At 46.2% G+C, this 18,383-nt stretch overlaps 1 protein-coding gene and 1 long non-coding RNA gene across 3 annotated transcripts in view; one reads left to right on the top strand and one right to left on the bottom strand.

The window, feature by feature from the left end:
• Nucleotides 1-4,107: 4,107 nt before the first annotated feature.
• LOC309674897 lies at nucleotides 4,108-8,461 on the bottom strand. Of its 2 annotated transcripts, none has more exons than XR_014269436.1 (3): nucleotides 7,249-7,264; nucleotides 6,144-6,258; nucleotides 4,108-5,490 (listed from the first exon to the last, which is right to left on the bottom strand). It is a non-coding gene; the product is annotated as an uncharacterized lncRNA (long non-coding RNA). The 2 variants fall into 2 exon arrangements; XR_014269435.1 differs by lacking the exons at nucleotides 4,108-5,490; nucleotides 6,144-6,258 and adding exons at nucleotides 6,974-6,989; nucleotides 8,119-8,461 and having other exon boundaries at nucleotides 7,249-7,350.
• A 1,142-nt stretch (nucleotides 8,462-9,603) lies between these two features.
• WWTR1 (WW domain containing transcription regulator 1) overlaps nucleotides 9,604-18,383 on the top strand; it is a gene marked incomplete at its 5' end in the record, with an annotated part of 86,229 nt that continues 77,449 nt past the window's right edge. The window contains one exon of the mRNA XM_082487025.1: nucleotides 9,604-9,998. Coding sequence (XP_082343151.1) covers nucleotides 9,604-9,998 — 395 coding nt within the window. The remainder of the gene's footprint in view (nucleotides 9,999-18,383) is intronic.

Here is an 18,383-nt window from a genome sequence, read left to right as displayed (position 1 = left end):
AGCCTCTAAAAGCAAAGTTAAATTTGAGGCCATTTCTCTCCTGTTTTGTTTTTTTTTTTCAAGTCTGGAAGAACCGATTGTTGATTTTATAACAGAAAAAACTGACTCTTCTTAAAAAGTTAAGTAACTTTTTTCAAAGTGACTAATCAAATTTGATTTGTAGACAGTGCAGCGTTTTCATCTTGAAGCCATTTACAAACATCAGTTCAGTTCTGAATAATCAGTGAGGAAGTAGAGTGTAATACTGCTTCACCTTTAGAAATCTATTAAGTATGGAACATAATTCGTTACCCTCAGGGCAGAACTTTTGTACGGTTTGTTTTACTGCAAAATTATTGTTGTTTTGCAGAACTGCTCCTGTGTGTGTCAGGGAACTTGTGGCTTTCTGGAATAAGCAGTTTGTGCGTGGCTCCCTGCCGCCTTTTTGATAGACCACTAAGTTCAGGGGAGCTTCGTGCCAGTGCAGAGTTCCAAGCGCATAGAAAACGAAAACCCCAACTAGTTTAAGCATAAACTATTTTCTTAAGAGCAGAGTTAGGCTCAGCCCTTCGCTATATGCTCTCAACAGATTTGTAGCCCCGTTTATTTTTTCCTGGTCTAAACAGCAGAGGGCAGAAAGCTTATTTTCTATAATCTACAAAGGAGAAGTCGCTATACAGTCATTGTCAGTGTTTGTCTTACGATAGGAATCGTTGGTAGTCTCAAGACTTAGCTTGGAATGTATTTCACCTTCTTTTTTTTCCAAATTTGAGATCGATTTTAAACTGAAAACAATAAAACGTCCAGTTTCAACGGCTGTAAAGCATTGCGAAACACAGGCTACTTAGCAAAGAACATCATATACTCCAGTTCTTAAAACTCGGGGACGTAATTTGTTTGGTGTTGTAAAACATTTATATTCTGTTAAGCATTGAGGAAATTCAAGCAGCAATGCTTTTCTTCCTCCTTTTTTTCAATCCTTTTGAATGAATTCTGTGATCACTGTTCATTTTGTAAAATCCATTGCTTAAGTTTCTGAGTTTTAACACATTCCCCACCTCTGAAGTGTATTTAGAGTCTCCCACGAGCTTTATTTTCTTGTGCTTCTGCTTGTCCCCGCCACTCTTCCTTGCAAGCGTTTAACGTAGTAGACTAAATACTGTTCCAGCTTTTAACTGGCTAATTAATTAGATGTTCCTTGAATTACACGGGGAAAACTGTTTTCATTTAAACAGCTATGGAGTTTGTTTAGATAGACGCGCACATAAATGGAATCAGTATCCGAACTTTGGATTAGGCCCACAATTCTCATTTAGCAGAACCCCACTGAAACAAGATTTTGTCTTAACGCTGTATTTTGGATTTAATGTTAAATGTCTTAGACCAGTTTTAAATTTAGTGCTGTTTATGAAACGTGCCCATGTATAGACTCGACGGTATGAGTGGTGATTTTGTTTCAGTTCCAGTTTTTATAAGAATGCCCATTTCCTATGCTGTGATGCTGTGACTCTGTAACAATAGTGAGTGCGTAGGAAGGGAAGTCCCAGATTAGGACTAACCTGGCAACTCTCCACGAGCAAAGCCCCGCTCTTTCTTACTTATCTAAATAAAGGGAAGGAAGTCTCCTGTCACCGCGCTGGGCTTTGTGCTCGGGGTCAGGTGTATTACAGCACAAACTCTTCTGTTAAATACTCTTGCCAATTTTATTTTCAAGGTAAGTATAAATTGTGGCAGTTCGGTTACTGCAGTTGTATCCTGAAATCTGAAATTTCACTCACCCGTCAGATTATTTGTATCGCTAGAAAACACTATCACTTCATAAATCGGTTTTGGGGTTTGATGTATTTGAAATGTGGCAGGCTTTAAACATTACCGGTAGTTCTACTGGAGATGGAGTAGTGAGCAGACTGCTTTACATGCAGAAAAGTGCCGGTTTTACTGTGATTGTGTAATAGATTTTTAGAATGCATTTTGGGAATTACCGTGATCATCGGTTTTATGATTTGCTTATTCTAGCTTCTCTATGACAACTCATTCTAGATACATAAGGACAGCCAGTCCTCCAGGCCCTCTGTCAGATCAATGACATTTGTAAGAGGAACTCCACTCTAAATAGTTGCGTGCTGGTTGTCCCATAACGTAGATAATATTCAGGCTAAGACACAAGCCATGGTGTCTAAACATGCTGCCAGGCGTGTGAAATACGTTTCCCCCTGTTACATACATAAGAACCTTCTGCTGATGTTACTCTCTTCCTTTCCCTATCTCCTGTTATTTTTTGGCAAAAGGAAAACTTAGGTATACAGAATAAAACTGAATTTAACTTTGTGGAATCTGTCTCTTGCTCCATCATGTGCTTGTGTGTGCGTGAACATTTAAAGCAGCATTCCTGGTGCTCCTCACAGATACTTTGATCAGATATTTTGGTATTTTTATCGGAAAGCGGAAGCCAGGAAGCTTCTCTACCCGGCCTTTCAAGCATCCTGTGTTCATAGATCTACCGTCACAGGAAAATTTCTGTCCTGTTAGGTTTGTCTGTAGCAGAAGCCCTAAGAAAGACCGAATTTTAGAGACGTTCCTCAGTTGGTACCTACACTACTAATGATACAAAACCCGTTGTAAACACTGAATTGTTCCGAATTTCAGAACAGGACATTTTGGTTAATGATTTGACATGGGTGGCCTTTAAAACCACCATTGTTTATGCTTTTCTACATCCAAAGGTATCTTCTAATCCCCAGACCAAAGAGTTCACAAGTTTGCCAGATCCTTCTCGGTTCTTGCTGGGGATTGCAGGTGTGGGGTTTGCTGACGGACAGTCAGCAGCCTCAGGCGGGAAGGGGGAACCCTTGGGGCGGCCGTAGCGCTGATGGAGCTGCTCTACTGAAGTTGGACAACTCCGCATGAACCCAGACCGCACGTAAAGGGTTCGCATGGTCCCTTCTGCCAGCTGAGCCCTCCTGGGCAGGGACATGCAGGTAGCAGATGGCTGCAGGCAGTGTGAGGGATGAGAGCAACTGGAACTGTCCTGGGAGGATCTATAATAAGACAGTCGGTGCTTGGAGAACCAGAGTTCAAGCCCCAACAAAGCTAACTTGGGACCTTTTGGGAAGCTTTGCTACATAAAAAAGATGCGACATCATCAGTTGTCTTGATTTTGTAATTATTAGAGGTTGCGGCGCTTTTTAAAAAGATTTTCTTCAGTGATCTTTGCTTCTTCACGTGATCTGACTGTTGAGGGAATTTCCTCCTAACCGTGGCTAATTTAGGGATGCGTTGTAAAATCTCGTATCACAAAGCAGCCTAGGACACGGTCTCATAGTAGATGCAATCACGAATTCAGAAGAAAGCAAGATGCGTGCCTTTTATAAATCACTCAACAAACATCCTGGAAAGGACACAAGCATTTTGAGTACTCCTATTTGGGTTGCTTTTACCATACAAAGTTTTGTTTTTCATCCTTCTTGAACAAGTTCTACAACCACACTTTTTAACTTTTCAATCCCTTGCTGCACCAGGTCCAGTGTTTCAGACCTTCCTCATGAAAATCATAAAACCGGAACAAGAAGGAAAGCAATGCTGTGTCTCCCACTCTTCCCAGGTATCGACATTAGGAAAAAACATGCAGTTTTATCTCTGTCAGACCATGTCTCCTCTTCCTGGTCCCTCAGCTCGCGGGTGGAGATATTTGCCTGTGTCCTCCACCAAAAGAACGAAGGCTCTCATTGCTCTGCATGCGAGCACTCGCTCTGGGGCTTTCCCTGTGCAGGTAAACACAGAGGGACACCGAAGAGGAGAAGCACTTCTCCTTCTGCTTCGCTGGCTGCTTTTGCTGTCGCCTGCGTGCTCAATGGCAGCACCGCATCTTCCATGATTAGCTTTAGACTGGTCAACTTTAACACTTCCTGGAACAACAGTCTGCCACGCTCGTTCTCCCACAAGGGTTGAAAGTTAGTATCAAGGATGAGTTTCCAGGCAAAAAGAAAACACCTGATGAAAGCCAGGAATACTGATCATGAATGTTACTTCTACTCGCCGGGGGAAACAGAGGGTCCTGCCGCCCAACGGTACACAGAACAAGTCCTGGAGGCCTCACCTTACGCAGAGAGGGGAAAAGGTGACATACACAGTGCTGAGCAACAAGTACAGCCAACAACATGTGCTCAAGCTGTGTGAAGAAATACACGACACTGCCTTTTTATTTATTTTTTTATATATATACACTTACTAGCTGACAACTGGTATATTTTATACTAACAGCAGTAGAACCATAGAATCGTAGAATGGTTTGGGTGGGAAGGGACCTTGAAGCCCCCCCAGTGCCACCCCCTGGCCGGGGCAGGGCCACCTCCCCCCAGCCCAGGCTGCTCCCAGCCCCGTCCAACCCGGCCTTGAGCACCTCCAGGGATGGGGCAGCCACCGCTTCTCGGGGCAGCCTGCCCCAGGGGCTCACCGCCCGCAGCAGGATGTCGGAATAATGAGGCTCTGTTTCAAACTGCCCTCCTGAGCTCCAGCGACTCACACGCCCTCTGTACTGGACACAGGAAATTCAAACTGGAAGACTCTCCCAAAATATCAAATCCGACTGTAATTAAACTATTAGCTTTGTTTCCTGCCAAAATGTACATCAGAAAACCCTCTCCGTGTACATGCAGTTTTTATTAACAAAAAAAGAAAGCTGAGAAAACTGTACCTCACTGTATTATTCTGCAATTAAATTAGTTAGGCCAGAAAAGGTACTTTTCATGCCGGTATGATTCTTAGCGCTGTTCTACACTACCCTCCTGCTAAAGTTTGCAGAGCTATTCCAGAATATTTTTTCCTCTGTAGCTACTCCTGTGTATTTTAGCCTTGTTAGCAGGGTAATTATTCCGGTATTGTCAGCAGTGTTCGCACAGGGAACCAGACTGACACAACTGTTCCAGAACAACTCTTGCCAGGAAGAGCATCCGCATTAAGCAATTTCTTTTTTCTTTTTGCAATTCTGGACTTTTATTCTGAAGTACCAGAGCAGATCAGGTCCCAGTTTATTTTACATGACTATTTTAGGACTTATTTATCCCACAGAACTTGGCAAAAATCGTCTTCCAGATCTGCCTTGAGTAACTGGAAGTCTTGCAGACTAGCTGGTCTTCTGTCCTTTAAACATTACCACTGTTTCCACAGATGTGAATTTGTTTCCTAATTCATGTATGTGCAAGGTCAGCTGTGTCGGCAGACCTCGTTTTCACCAGCAGCTTAAGCTACCCGAGACGAGCTGATTATGGTGTGCCTGTGTATTCTGCCCCGCTGTCGTCGTGGGAGGGGGCACGCTAACCTCAGGAAAGGCGGCGAAATGAGCAGCTGTACTGTGGCGACTTCTGACGCGGCTTCAGCTGTTCGCAAACTACACTACGGCTTTCCCCAAACCACTGCTGCAAACTGTTTCACTGTAATCCGCCTTTGTACTGATGTGGATGAGCCGTGTTCGTGTGTCCCATTCCACGGGCTTTGCTGTACGGGGAGGAATTTCTGAGACACAAACATTTTTTGGTTAGCACAGCCGTTTCGGAGATGAATGTCTGGGCAGTCATCTACTATAGATGTTCACATTGCTTTCTTGCCAGTAAAATTACATCCATTTATAAAATAACATAAACTAAGCAGACAGAAGTTCTTTTTTTGTTGTTTTGTTTTGGGTTTTTTTGCTAGCAGACTGTGTCCACATCGGAGGCTTTGCTGGCGCGGAGACACTGGCTGGGGAGGTGTGCTGACATAGCCGTTTTGGCGAAACTTTGTAATATACACCAGCTCTTTGTATTAAATAAACCACATCAGAGCTGTCTACATAGGATATGCTTTGTGTGCATTCCGAGGTGCCAACCAAAGTCTAAAAGCTGTTAGCTACCTGAGAAACAAATAGCTGTGACATGCGCGCAGATAAAACCCAGAAACTTAAGTAGCGACCGCTTTGTTAAAAAACACACGCTGCTTACTGAAGTATGGCTTTCCCGAAGTCCCTTGAAAATTAGATTGATACAGAACTATTAGCAAGAGCACAACATACAAAAATCTCTATCAAGCAATAACCAATGGCCACGAGTGCAAATAAAAATTATTATTTTGCATGACAAATGGTATGTTTTTTTAAAGTGTAAATGTGTGTGTACAACGCACATGTATACCTTTGTATAGTGGAACGCCTTGTAACGTGTTTGCTGTTCCTCTTCATTCTTTGTTCTCCATTATTCTGGAGGAACGCAAGCTTTCTTTTCATATGTGGCTCTTCTTCCCTGAAGTCTTATGAAAGCAAGTAGACGTAGTTACTGACCACTGCAAGTCTCTTTGCGTAGTGCACACCCAAACAGAAGGCAGGAACTACGGACGCGCTTACTGGTCTGCGCTGTGTAACTGTTACTCTGTTACCCAGAAAGCGTGAGATTTTTCCAGGGAATCCTGAACGCTTTATTTTATAACGGACATCGCACAAGCATCTTCACCTATGTAGGCTTTCTCAGACAAATTTTAATGTATGAAGGGCTTTGACACAAAGCAGTGATGGATCTAGATTAAAAAATACAACATGTGGTATTGTTATCTTGTGTATCTTTAAACCATTAGATGCTCGTTATCTAAGGGTACGTTTGAAAGCGCACTTATTTCTTCTGATCTGTTTGCCTGGCTTTCCACTGAAGTATAGACTGAATTTGCTGCTAGAAAGTGTACAACAAATAGGATTTACTCAAAGTCCTGTGCTTTTATAAACCCTTCAGTTGAACAAAAAAGTCTGTACTCTTCAAGAACATTTGAACAGCACGTAAAATTGAGATAAAGTAATGTTATTGTCTTATTTTTTATAATGTATGATGTTGCAATTAGAAGAAAGAAGTAACGATAAGGCGGCTTTCTATGTCACATTTGTGGTTTGGTTCCTTTATCATTTAATCCAGTCCCATTGTGATGGAAGTGTCATTTTCTTCCACGGACTTGAACATATTGAATCATTTTCTATAAATGCCGGTGGTCACATCCTATTTTTGTGTCCAAAGAAGGAGGTTACTATTTTCTAAACAAAGAATAATAACAACAATACTATGATCATTTATTCTTAAAGTTTTAATCACTTTTGGAATAGTGGAGAAAGATGCTTTAGCCTACACCAAGTGGCACAATAGCAGCTAATTATACAATGCAGTAAAATGCGCAGCTGAAATACTCATCTTTCTGAAGAAGACAGTTCTAGCTGTAACAAATACCACTTCAGTTTAGAACAGACGGGCATATACTTACTCATGAGATGCCACCCTCTCTTACGGAAGTGGTCTAATTACTGTAGATGAGATGGCACCATGAATGAGATTACCAGCGCCTTGCCTGAAACAGGCACGTCATCTGGAAAGGAATGCAAGAGGTAGACGGGTGTGTCTTTACTCAAGGATACCGAGGCCTGGAGGAAGCAAAAAAAGCCCTGGTAAAGGCTGTATGGAAAATCACTCACGTTCAGATCATTATCCGTACAATAACCACGTGCACACACACAATCATCTAATATCCAAAGGTTTTAAACGAGGAAATTGCAGGGAAAAAATATATTTAATTTCTGCATAACCCTGGAGCAGGTGCTATAGTTGGCACCGCTGCCTGAGCTAGTACAAACACTAGCAAGTGACCCAGTAAGGAAGCAGTAGAAGAATGGTACAAAAGATAGCATGGAAAATTCTTAGGGAGGGAAGCATAAACAAGTCTCAGGAGTACTGGGTTTCCTGACCAGAAATATAGCAGATGTGGGAAAAAAAAAAAAAACACCCCCAAAAAAACCAAGGAGGAGATCTGCCTAACCAATGGAAACATGAACAGGAAATGTAAGGAAAAATAAATGACAGGGAATATTTGTTGAAGAGAGGAAATCAGGAAATGCACAAGCAAGATCTGTTCCATAGAACTAGCTGATCCTCATCCGGAGTTCACGTACAGGCTTAAACTGTGAATCTCGGAACCTGCATCGCCAATATTAAAGGTAACACTGACCGAGGGACAAAGATAGCTCGAGGGTCAGGTCCACGTTCTAAGCTGGAGAAGCCAAACGAAGTTCAGAATACTTCATGTGCTTCTTAAGAAATAAGGAAGAGTAAGAAATAAGTTCAGCAAAAAAATACTTACCTAAGACTTTTCTAATGTAGATTCCGATTACCGAGGAGGATGTATTCTTATCAATCAGCTTAGCCCGGAGTCTGTCCAAAATGCAGAAATAAAATGAAGAAATGCATTACTAAAATAAAGTTGTGTCTACAGCCAACGTGCGATACCTACATGTGTGCAGTCATAAAAACACCGTACACTTCCTCTTGTGAAAACCAACGTTGAAGTTGCAAAGTGAACCGTATTATTCTTTATAAATGCAGCTACTAAATTTAAGCAAATTCTGGTCACATCACCATTCAAAACTTGTTCCAAGCGCACCAAAACATGAGACAAGATTAAAAAAAAAATCGTATGTGTCACATTTACATTATAGAAAGCCTCAGGAATGCATTTTGGTGGCAGCTGTGGCTTCTATACATGCTAAACAGAGGACAAGTGACCGTGGACGGGCGGCGAGGGTCGATCCACACAGTGCACGTGGAGTACCACCTATGGACAGGGAGTTGGAAAGATTTAGGGTGCAACTCTGCCCCGAATTCGTCCTGTCGGCAAAGGGCTGACCCGTACCCGAACTCCGGGAAAGCAGCGGCCGCCCGTGTCGCTGTGGTGTCCGTCCCGTCCCCCGCCGCCGCGGCACCGCCAACCGCGCTACCGACCCGAGGGCGAGCGGCCCTCAGCGTCGCTGTGCTGCCCGCAACGCGCGTCGCCCACCGGCGTCCCCAGGAGGGGCTTTAACGCCACGCTAACAGCTGACAGAAACTCGGGTGCGCCGGGACGGAGGGCGCCCCCAGGCCCCCTGAGGCGACGCTTTTCCCCGCCCGGACCGGCGCTGCCGCCGAGGGGCCGCCAGCGCTCCCCGGGCGGCGCTGGGCCCCGGGCACCCGGAGCGGCCCGTCCGGCGCCGCCTTCCCCCGCCTCCGCCGGCTTCGAGCGGGACGGGGAGCGGGGCGGCGCGAGGGCAGAGCCCGGCGGGCGCTGAGGGACGCCCCGGCCCGATCCCGACCGACCCCGGGGGTCGCTGAGGGACACCGCGGCCCGACCCCGGCCGACTCCCAGGCACGTCCCGCGGGCCCGGCCCGGCCCGGCCGTGTCCCCCGCCGCGCCGGGGGCCCCTCTCCCGCCCGGCCCCGCCGCCCCCGCCCCGCGGCGGCCCCCCGCACCCCGCGTTTCGCCGGCAGTTGCATAACGGCGGGCGGGGCGGGGCGCGGGCCGGGGCCGGCGGGCGGGACGGAGGGCGGGCGGGACGGAGGGGCGGGCGCGGCCCTCGCCCCGCCGCTGCCCGTCGCGGCCCGGCCCGGCCCGGGGGGGAGGGCGCCGCGCTGCCCGGGGGCCGGCCCGCCCGCCCCTCCGCCGCCCGCCCGGGACGCCCGCAGAGGCGACTCCCCGCGCCGCCCGCCCGCGCCGGCAGAGCCCGCCCGGCTGCGAAGGGCACCTCCGCGGCGGCGGCGGCCTGAAGCGGGGCCGGCCCCGGCACGTCCGCGCCCGCCGCCCGCCGGGTGCAAGATGAACCCCGCCGCCGCCGCCGCCCCGCCGCCGGGGCAGCAGGTGATCCACGTCACGCAGGACCTGGACACGGAGCTGGAGGCGCTCTTCAACGCGGTGATGAACCCCAAGCCCAGCTCCTGGAGGAAGAAGATCCTGCCCGAGTCCTTCTTCAGGGAGCCCGACTCGGGCTCGCACTCGCGGCAGTCCAGCACGGACTCGGGCGCGCCGCCGCCGCGTCCCGCCGCCGCGCAGCACGTCCGCTCCCACTCCTCGCCCGCCTCGCTCCCGGGGGCGGCCGCCGCGCCGCAGCACGCGCACCTCCGCCAGCGCTCCTACGACGTGACGGACGAGCTGCCGCTGCCGCCCGGCTGGGAGATGGCGCTCACGCAGGCGGGGCAGCGGTACTTCCTCAAGTGAGTGGGGCGGCGGGCGGCTGCCGGGGCCCGCGCCGGGGCAGGGCTGTCGGTCGCGTCGGACGGCGGGGGGGGTGTTGCCGTGCCGGCCGGCCGCGAGCCGCGTCGTGAGGCGGCGGCGGCGGCGGCGGCGGGGCGGGGGGGGAAGCGCCGTGAGGCGACGGGAGTCGCCCGGAGGGGGGGCAGCGCCGTGAGGCGAGGGCGGCGGGAGTCCCTGACGGGAGGCAGCGGCGGCGGGGGCCAGCGCCGTGAGGCGAAGGCGGCGGGGCGCCCGTGAGGCGGCGGGAGTCCCCGACGGGGGGCAGCAGCGGGGGGGGGGGGGGGCAGCGGCTTTCCAAGCCGGAGGTGGATGCGGGGGCCCGGGGCGGAGACTGGTCCCCCCTCCCGGGGGAAGCGGAGCGGGGAGGTGGGGGGGGCGCTTCCCGAGCCGGGGGGAAGCCCGCCCTCCGGACCGCCGGCCCCGCATTGCTTTCTGCGTGAAAGGAAGAACTTGCATTCTTCCCAGATTCAGAAACTTTTTTTTTTTTTTTTAAAAAAAAAACCCGAGCGTACCGGCGGTGGCTGCCCCTCCGTGAGCGGCCCCCGCGGCGGCAGGCGCCGTGTCAGGGCTGCCGACACCCCCTGGGCAGCGGCCTCGGCCCCGGGCTTTTATTTGTGACACCTGGGATTTGATTCAGAGCGGTTTAATAGGCCCGAAAATAGTAATAATTGTAGTATGTGGTAAGGTAACGGTGCCTTTTATTTCCTAGCTCCTGTATCTCTGCTCCAGGTTCGTTGCAGATAAGGTGGCACTGTATTAACCTGGTAAATATGCAGTATTTGAAAGGTTAACAATGAAATAAAACATTTACTGGTGAAGCCTCGACCGAAGGACATCGAGGGGGTGGAGCTGCCCGGGCCACGGGAGATGGTTTCCTACAGCCTCCTCGGTCAGAGCACGAGTATCTCCGCTTCATAGTCAACCCTCTGTGTGTGTGTGTGTATTCAGCCGTAACAAATGGCAAATAGACAATGTATGGTGGGGCTCAGGGGAAAGAGAACATTTACTCTTTAGAAAAATGAATCAACGCATAATTTACATGATGCTATAACGATTTCTTTGCCTTGTGGCTTTGGAATCTCCAAAGGATTACTCGAGAGCCCAGTCTTTGAATTACTCTGTACAGAGTTTAGGTTCTTGCCTCTTGTCACGCTCTGGGTTGCAAGCAAAGCACGAAAATACGTCTTGTTTCATTCTGCCATTCTGCGTGTTACTGTATATGGTTTAGAATACCGGGTGGACACGTAGCAGGGTCCAAACTTAGGAGTTTTTTATTAATCTGGTTTATCGCCTGAATGGGAAGATCTTGTTGCTCTGCACTTTGTTTTTCTCGATAGGACAGAGAAGAAGCAGCTGACTGATAGGAGCGGTGTAACAGATCATTCGTAAATAAATATTTTATATAAATTCTTGCTAGGGCTTGGCTAGCAGGTGTTTTCAGATACCTCTGGCTAAAAATTACACAACGTAATCTTTGTCTGCCATTTGGCTTTTGCCTAATATCAAAATGAGCTCATGTGGTTTCGCCTCCTGTCACACATTTCTGACATAGATACAGTTTTCCAAGCTGGTGGAGACTTGTTGCTTAGGCCAAAATGCAAGTCCTTTACTAAAAAAAAAGCGTGGATAAAACTCCAAAGTGCCTTTCATTTTTTTTTCCAAATCCTGTCAACAGTAATATTCTGAGTAGCAACATCCTTTTCTTATATAAAATAAAATTTTCATTGTGTATGTAATTTGCTACCCGAGTTAGTCTTTGTTTGGTTTCCCCAGTTTTATTTATCCAACAGAACTTTTCTTATTTCTTTAAAAATTAATTGGAATGATCTCTATACCTATAATGTATTTCTTAATACCTCAGTGCTTTTGGCAGTGGTACTTCACTATGAAACAATCACGTATAAGTTATAATATTTTGCAAGTGGTATGTTTTTCAGGTGAAAATAGAATTTTCTACAGAAATTTAAGATTGTTTATGGAAAGCAGCGTTTAAGACTATATGCAATAATATGTAGAGTTCAAGTAGGATGATGCGCTTGAAAATCCTGTTTGGTCAAACCAGGCGTACAAGGCCACACTTTCCTATATTCAAGGCCTGTCTGTCAAAAAAAAAAAAAATAAGCCATTCCTTTCCAGCTTAATGATAAAGATTTGTTTACAGTCATTAGCAAAAGAAAATTGGGAAGCAAATTAAGAGCAAATAGCCAAATTAGGTCCTGTTCAAGCCTTTATTATCTGTTGAAGTTTAGAATGCCATTTGTTGTATTTAAACATATTTTCCAGAGTTATTGAACGAAAGTAGTGATGGGACTTTGAATGAACAGTGAGCTAACCTCGCTGACCAGGAACCAGCTATAACTTGACGCCGTCGCACTCCTGCGTGTCAGTTCCTGCAGAAATTTTCTGGCTGTGACTGGAAGAAACATAAGTAGCCTGGGGACCACTCCACCCTGTAATTAAATACCAAACCGCAGAAGTGGGGGATGGAAAACAGACTAATGAACACACACTTATGGCAATGTTATCTAAAGCATTTTTCTGTGTGTGCATGTGTGGAAAAAAATTTAAGTGTGATTTATTTCTGATAAAAGGGGTTCTGGAAAGACGGGCAAACTGCCTTGCGCGGCTCTTGTGTTGGTAAGTGGGAATATCAGTTGCATATCGATCCACAAGTGGACCTGTGTACACATATTCTCTAAAAAGAATTTTTCAAGTATTACTTTACACCGATTTGGTTTTAAGTAGTACAGCCTCATATTTCAAATGAAGACTGAGGTTTTAATGTTTTCTCAGTGCATGTACAGCGCTTCTTGGTCAGACTCTGATTTAGTTCCAGAAGGTAAACAGAATATAGAGAGTGCGGCATTTGCACTGAGCAGATTTGTGAAACTGTTGCTGCTGTTATCTTTATCACAGTGTGGTTTTTTTTTTTTAAATGTTACAGTGATCATTTGCCATACCAGGTCATATTTGCCAGTAAATCCTTTTTAAGGGGAAAGAAGGCTGACGACTTTCAATACTTTATTTACTTGACGTGTTCAAATTTTTTCCCTACTGGTTTCTGTAGGCAGAGAAGGTTGATTTAACACATGATCAGCTTTATATTACTGATCATGTTCAGCAGGACAACAGGAGAAGAAAAGTAATGTAAATATGATGAAAATACTTTTTTTTTTTCCCCCTGGAAATGACAAGTAATACTAAAACAGTTGAAGTGGTCAAGTGATTTCCCAATATTGCTTTTCCTTGGAAGCCATTTGTGTTAATTCTGCAGAGATTGTTATTCTTTTGTATTGATACTGTGGTTGGTGCTATGTAGCATATGCAATAGAGAGACTTTTCCGCCTCGGGAACGTAGTGACAGGACTAGAAATGGGGGAGGAAATGGACAACTCATGAGACAGTTGCTCTGTTAAATTCCAATAAAAACGTGGAAAACACCTTTGTAGGACACCTGTGCAATATTGTTCCATGGTTATGACCACAATTACTGGGGGATGTGATGCGTGCCCTGTCAGGTGGGCTTCCATCCAGGCAGCTTTCTTTGATCCTTGTAGAAAAACGGTGCAAAGCAAGAGGCCGTGCAGCCGCGCCGGTTTTGGTGGTGTGCATTAGAAAGAGACATTTACAAAAGCGTGTGGCTTTTGGAGCATTTAATCCACACTCTAAGGGGTTGGTTTTGTTCCCTATCACCAGTGGTTGTTTATGTGGGACTTAGTGCCTGAACTGCTCCTCTTGCAAGCATCCCTTTATTAAAAATATGTTATAACGTGCAAGACAGCGTCAAGATGTGTTACTACTAATGGCGTTTATCTGGAATGAATGCATGTACCTACTGTTTTAAAGTGTTCCTAACAGACAGGAAAGCTGTGATACAATATGGAAGTTTAACTGGTGGAAATTCGACTATAGCTCACCTTTGTCACTCATTTTAGAGATGCTTAGGAAGTTCTGAGATTGGAATGTACACATCAGAACTCAATTTGCAAGCTGTGATTGACAGCGTTAGAGGTCTCTCTGATTGCTCCTGTGACTGGAGTCTGTAGTTCAAATGCTGTTTTAATGCTGAGTTTAAGTCCAGAGCACTTGCTTAACTTTTGTGGAAATGAGAACTGTTTTTTGTCTTCTGCTTCCTGGGACCGACGTGACCTATGGAGTAATTTCAGCCTCTTGGTTCTGAGATTGGGTCGGATCTCATTTTGGCAAAACTTGAGTGATTGGCCTTTGTCTAAGGGACCTCTAGTGTAATCAAATAGGAGAGAGGGTCAGCACGTGAACTCCTCAGACATACACAGTCAGGTAATTTAATTCTAGCAAATGAAAATGTGAAATATATGACATACAAAAATAGGAAAAACAATTTTTGGATTAGAAACAAGTTGTTACAGTCGTCTCTTGATTTAATGATCTCTGATACTCCGTGCAAGCAAGAAAAACAATGGAATTTTAAAGTAATCTCTCAAAGTTATTTTAGTTTGCTAATTAGGTTGTTGCAAATATTAGGCCTTCATAGGACTTTTGCCCAACTGAGGACAGAATAAGAATTTCAGAAATTGACCTTACAAATTGTTCGGAAATAACTGTTTTATTCCAATACAAAATATTTTCTAAATTTCAGGTAAGGGAGAGTTATATAGATAAATTTGAATATACTCCCAAAATTAGGGGTGTAAATTTTGAAGTGCAGTAGAAACAATAGAATTGGTAATCACAAGAGTATTTAACAAGTTTTATTAGAGACTTGTTGATACTGTAAAGTTATTATTGGGACATCCTAATAAAAGTGGTAGACTCTAGTCCATATTCTTGTTGTTATGTGCTTCGTAGGTGTCGTGGTTTGGGCCAAATCCACCACTGGGGACCCGAGGGACCCCAGACGGGACCGACAGATGCTCCCCTCTACCCCTCTACAAAGAGAGAGGCAGAGGAGGAAAAAGAGACTTACGAGTTTAGAAGAAACTAAACTACTTTAATGAAATATTAATAATAAAATAAAAAGAAATAATGAAAAATATATACAAAACCGTATCAAGCTCCCGAGATGACAATCATGTCACCGGCTGGCACTGGGGCAGTCCCAGGCTGGACTCAGTGGCGGACGGGAACTGGATTCCGGATCTGGAGTCAGGATTGGGATGACAGGCAGACAGAGTCCTCCTCGGACGTCGGCCATTGAAGGAAGAGCCCCGTGACCCTTTGGTCCCTCAGCTTTTATACTGAGCATGAGGCAGATGGGATGGAATACCCTGTTGGTCAGTTTTGGGTCACCTGTCCTGTCCGCTCCTCCCTGCAGGTGGGACCCCACTATGCTTTTCCGCTTCCGACCCTCCAACGTGGCAAATAACAAAGTTGGTTGGCCTTGACTGTTATGGCAATAAGTGTAAGCAGGAGCCTCTCTGCATCCCATGCCTGGGCATCAGCTATAAACATTGGCCTTATCACTCTGAGAGAGTGAACACTGTCTGCACAATATGCAGTTAATTTCAGTTGTTAGAAGAGGCCCAGCTAAGAAGCGAAGTTACTGAACAAAATTGGTTCTGTTTTACCTCAAACCAGGACATTCCACCCCTTATTCCATACCATTTGCATCTTGCTCAGATTACTATTACTTTTATACATCAAATTTACACACACACAGTTATATATGATATGGATATATGCAGGTCACTCATCTATGGTTTATGTTTATATACAAATTTTTAAGTCCATTTAGTTCATGATTGCAGGATCTCATCTCAGGGTAGGAAAGATGGTACAAAATTCATTCTAGTCCGTGCCCATGGGTAGCATGTTCATCTTGAAGAGCTTGCTGGACGCCACTTGATGAAGTTAGCTCAGGTTTCATCACCACTGTGTTATTCTGAAAAACACTTATTGAACATTGTTAGTATTATGTAGTGATCAGCATCATACAGCTCAGGATTGTGTATTCTCACCAAGGGTTAAATTCCCTTGAGGTACACATTGAACTTCTCCATCCTTCAGCATCACCCACCAAGTACATCCAGGTCCTTGGGCAAAAACAGTCCCACGAATGGGTTTGCTTTTGCCTGAAGCAGGAAAAACCCAAACAGTTTTCCCTAACAAATTCCTTTCATGCACCACAGGGACTTTATCCCCTTCTACAGTATGTAAAAGGTCTGATTGAGCAGGACCAGCTCGATTGATGGATCCCCTGGTGTTAACTAACCAGGTAGCTTGTTGTAAATGCTTGTCCCAATTTTTAAAGGTTCCACCTCCTATAGCTTTTAGGGTGGTTTTTAACAGTCCATTGTATCGCTCAATCTTCCCCGAAGCTGGTGCATGATAGGGGATATGATATATCCACTCAATACCATGTTCTTTTGCCCAATTACTTATAAGATTGTTTTTAAAATGAGTCCCATTGTCTGACTCAATTCTTTCTGGTGTGCCATGTCGCCACAAGACTTGCTTTTCAAGGCCCAGGATGGTATTCCGGGCAGTGGCATGAGGTACAGCATAGGTTTCCAACCATCCTGTGCTTGCTTCCACCATTGTAAGCACATAGCGCTTACCTTGGCGAGTTTGAGGGAGTGTGATGTAATCAACTTGCCAAGCTTCCCCATATTTATATTTCAGCCATCGTCCCCCATACCACAAAGGTTTTAACCGTTTAGCTTGCTTGATTTCGGCGCATGTTTCACAGTCATGGATAACCTGCGCAATAGCGTCCATGGTTAAATCCACGCCTCGGTCACGTGCCCATTTATATGTTGCATCCCTTCCTTGATGACCTGAAGTGTCATGGGCCCACCGAGCTAAGAATAGCTCACCTTTATGTTCCCAGTCCAAGTCTGTCTGGAAAATTTTAGCAGCCTGATCCGCTTGCTGATTGTTTTGATGTTCCTCAGTGGCCCGACTCATGGGTACATGGGCATCTACGTGACGTACCTTAACGACTAGGTTTGCTAGCCGGTCGGCAATGTCTTGCCACAGCTCAGCAGCCCAGATGGGTTTACCTCTGCGCTGCCAGTTGCTCTGCTTCCACTGCTTTAGCCACCCCCACAGAGCATTTGCCACCATCCATGAGTCAGTATAAAGATAGAGTATTGGCCACTTTTCTTGTTCAGCAACGTCCAATGCCAGCTGGATGGCTTTTACCTCTGCAAATTGACTCGATTCACCTTGTCCTTCAGCAGCTTCCGCGACTCGTCGTGTAGGACTCCATACAGCAGCTTTCCACCTTCGATGTTTTCCTACAATACGACAAGACCCATCAGTAAACAAGGCATACTGTTTCTCATTATCTGAGAGTTCATTATATGGTGGAGCTTCCTCAGCACGTGTCACCACCTCCTCTGGTGGCATCCCAAAGTCTTTGCCTTCGGGCCAATTTGTGATCACTTCTACGATTCCTGGGCGATTTGGGTTTCCTATTCGAGCTCGCTGCGTGATTAAGGCAACCCACTTACTCCAGGTAGTATCGGTGGCATGATGAGTAGAAGGAACTTTACCCTTGAACATCCAGCCCAGTACTGGTAATCGGGGCGCCAGGAGGAGCTGTGCCTCAGTACCAATTACTTCTGAAGCAGCTCTAACTCCTTCGTATGCTGCCAAGATTTCTTTCTCAGTTGTAGTATAGTTGGCCTCGGAGCCTTTATATCCCCGACTCCAGAATCCCAGGGGTCGACCTCGAGTCTCCCCTGGTGCTTTCTGCCAAAGGCTCCAGGTAGGGCCATTGTCCCCGGCTGCGGTGTAGAGCACATTTTTAATGTTCCGTCCAGTTCGGACTGGTCCAAGGGCTACTGCATGCACAATCTCTTGTTTAATTTGCTCAAAGGCTTGTCGTTGCTCAGGGCCCCACATAAACTCATTTTTCTTTCGAGTTACTTCATAGAGAGGTTTCACAATCTGGCTATAACCTGGAATATGCATTCTCCAGAAACCCACAACACCTAAAAAGGCTTGTGTTTCCTTTTTGTTAGTAGGTGGGGACATAGATGTTATTCGGTTAATTATATCCATTGGGATCTGGCGACGGCCATCTTGCCACTTAATTCCCAAAAACTGGATTTCTCGTGCAGGTCCCTTGACCTTACCTCTTTTAATGGCAAAACCTGCTTTCAGAAGAATCTTAATTATTTTCCTACCTTTGTGGAAAACTTCTTCTACTGAATTACCCCACACAATGATGTCATCGATATATTGTAGGTGTTCTGGAGCTCCACCCTTCTCCAGTGCAGTCTGGATCAGTCCATGGCAAACAGTAGGGCTGTGTTTCCACCCCTGGGGCAGTCGATTCCAGGTGTACTGGACACCCCTCCAGGTGAAAGCAAACTGTGGCCTGCACCCTGCTGCTAAAGGAATAGAGAAAAAGGCATTAG

The sequence above is a fragment of the Vanellus vanellus genome, assembly GCF_965231255.1.
Source record: "Vanellus vanellus genome assembly, chromosome: 8".
NCBI lineage: Eukaryota > Metazoa > Chordata > Aves > Charadriiformes > Charadriidae > Vanellus > Vanellus vanellus.
The sequence above is the reverse complement of the archived record's forward strand: the minus strand, read 5'-3'. Positions and strand labels throughout refer to the sequence as shown.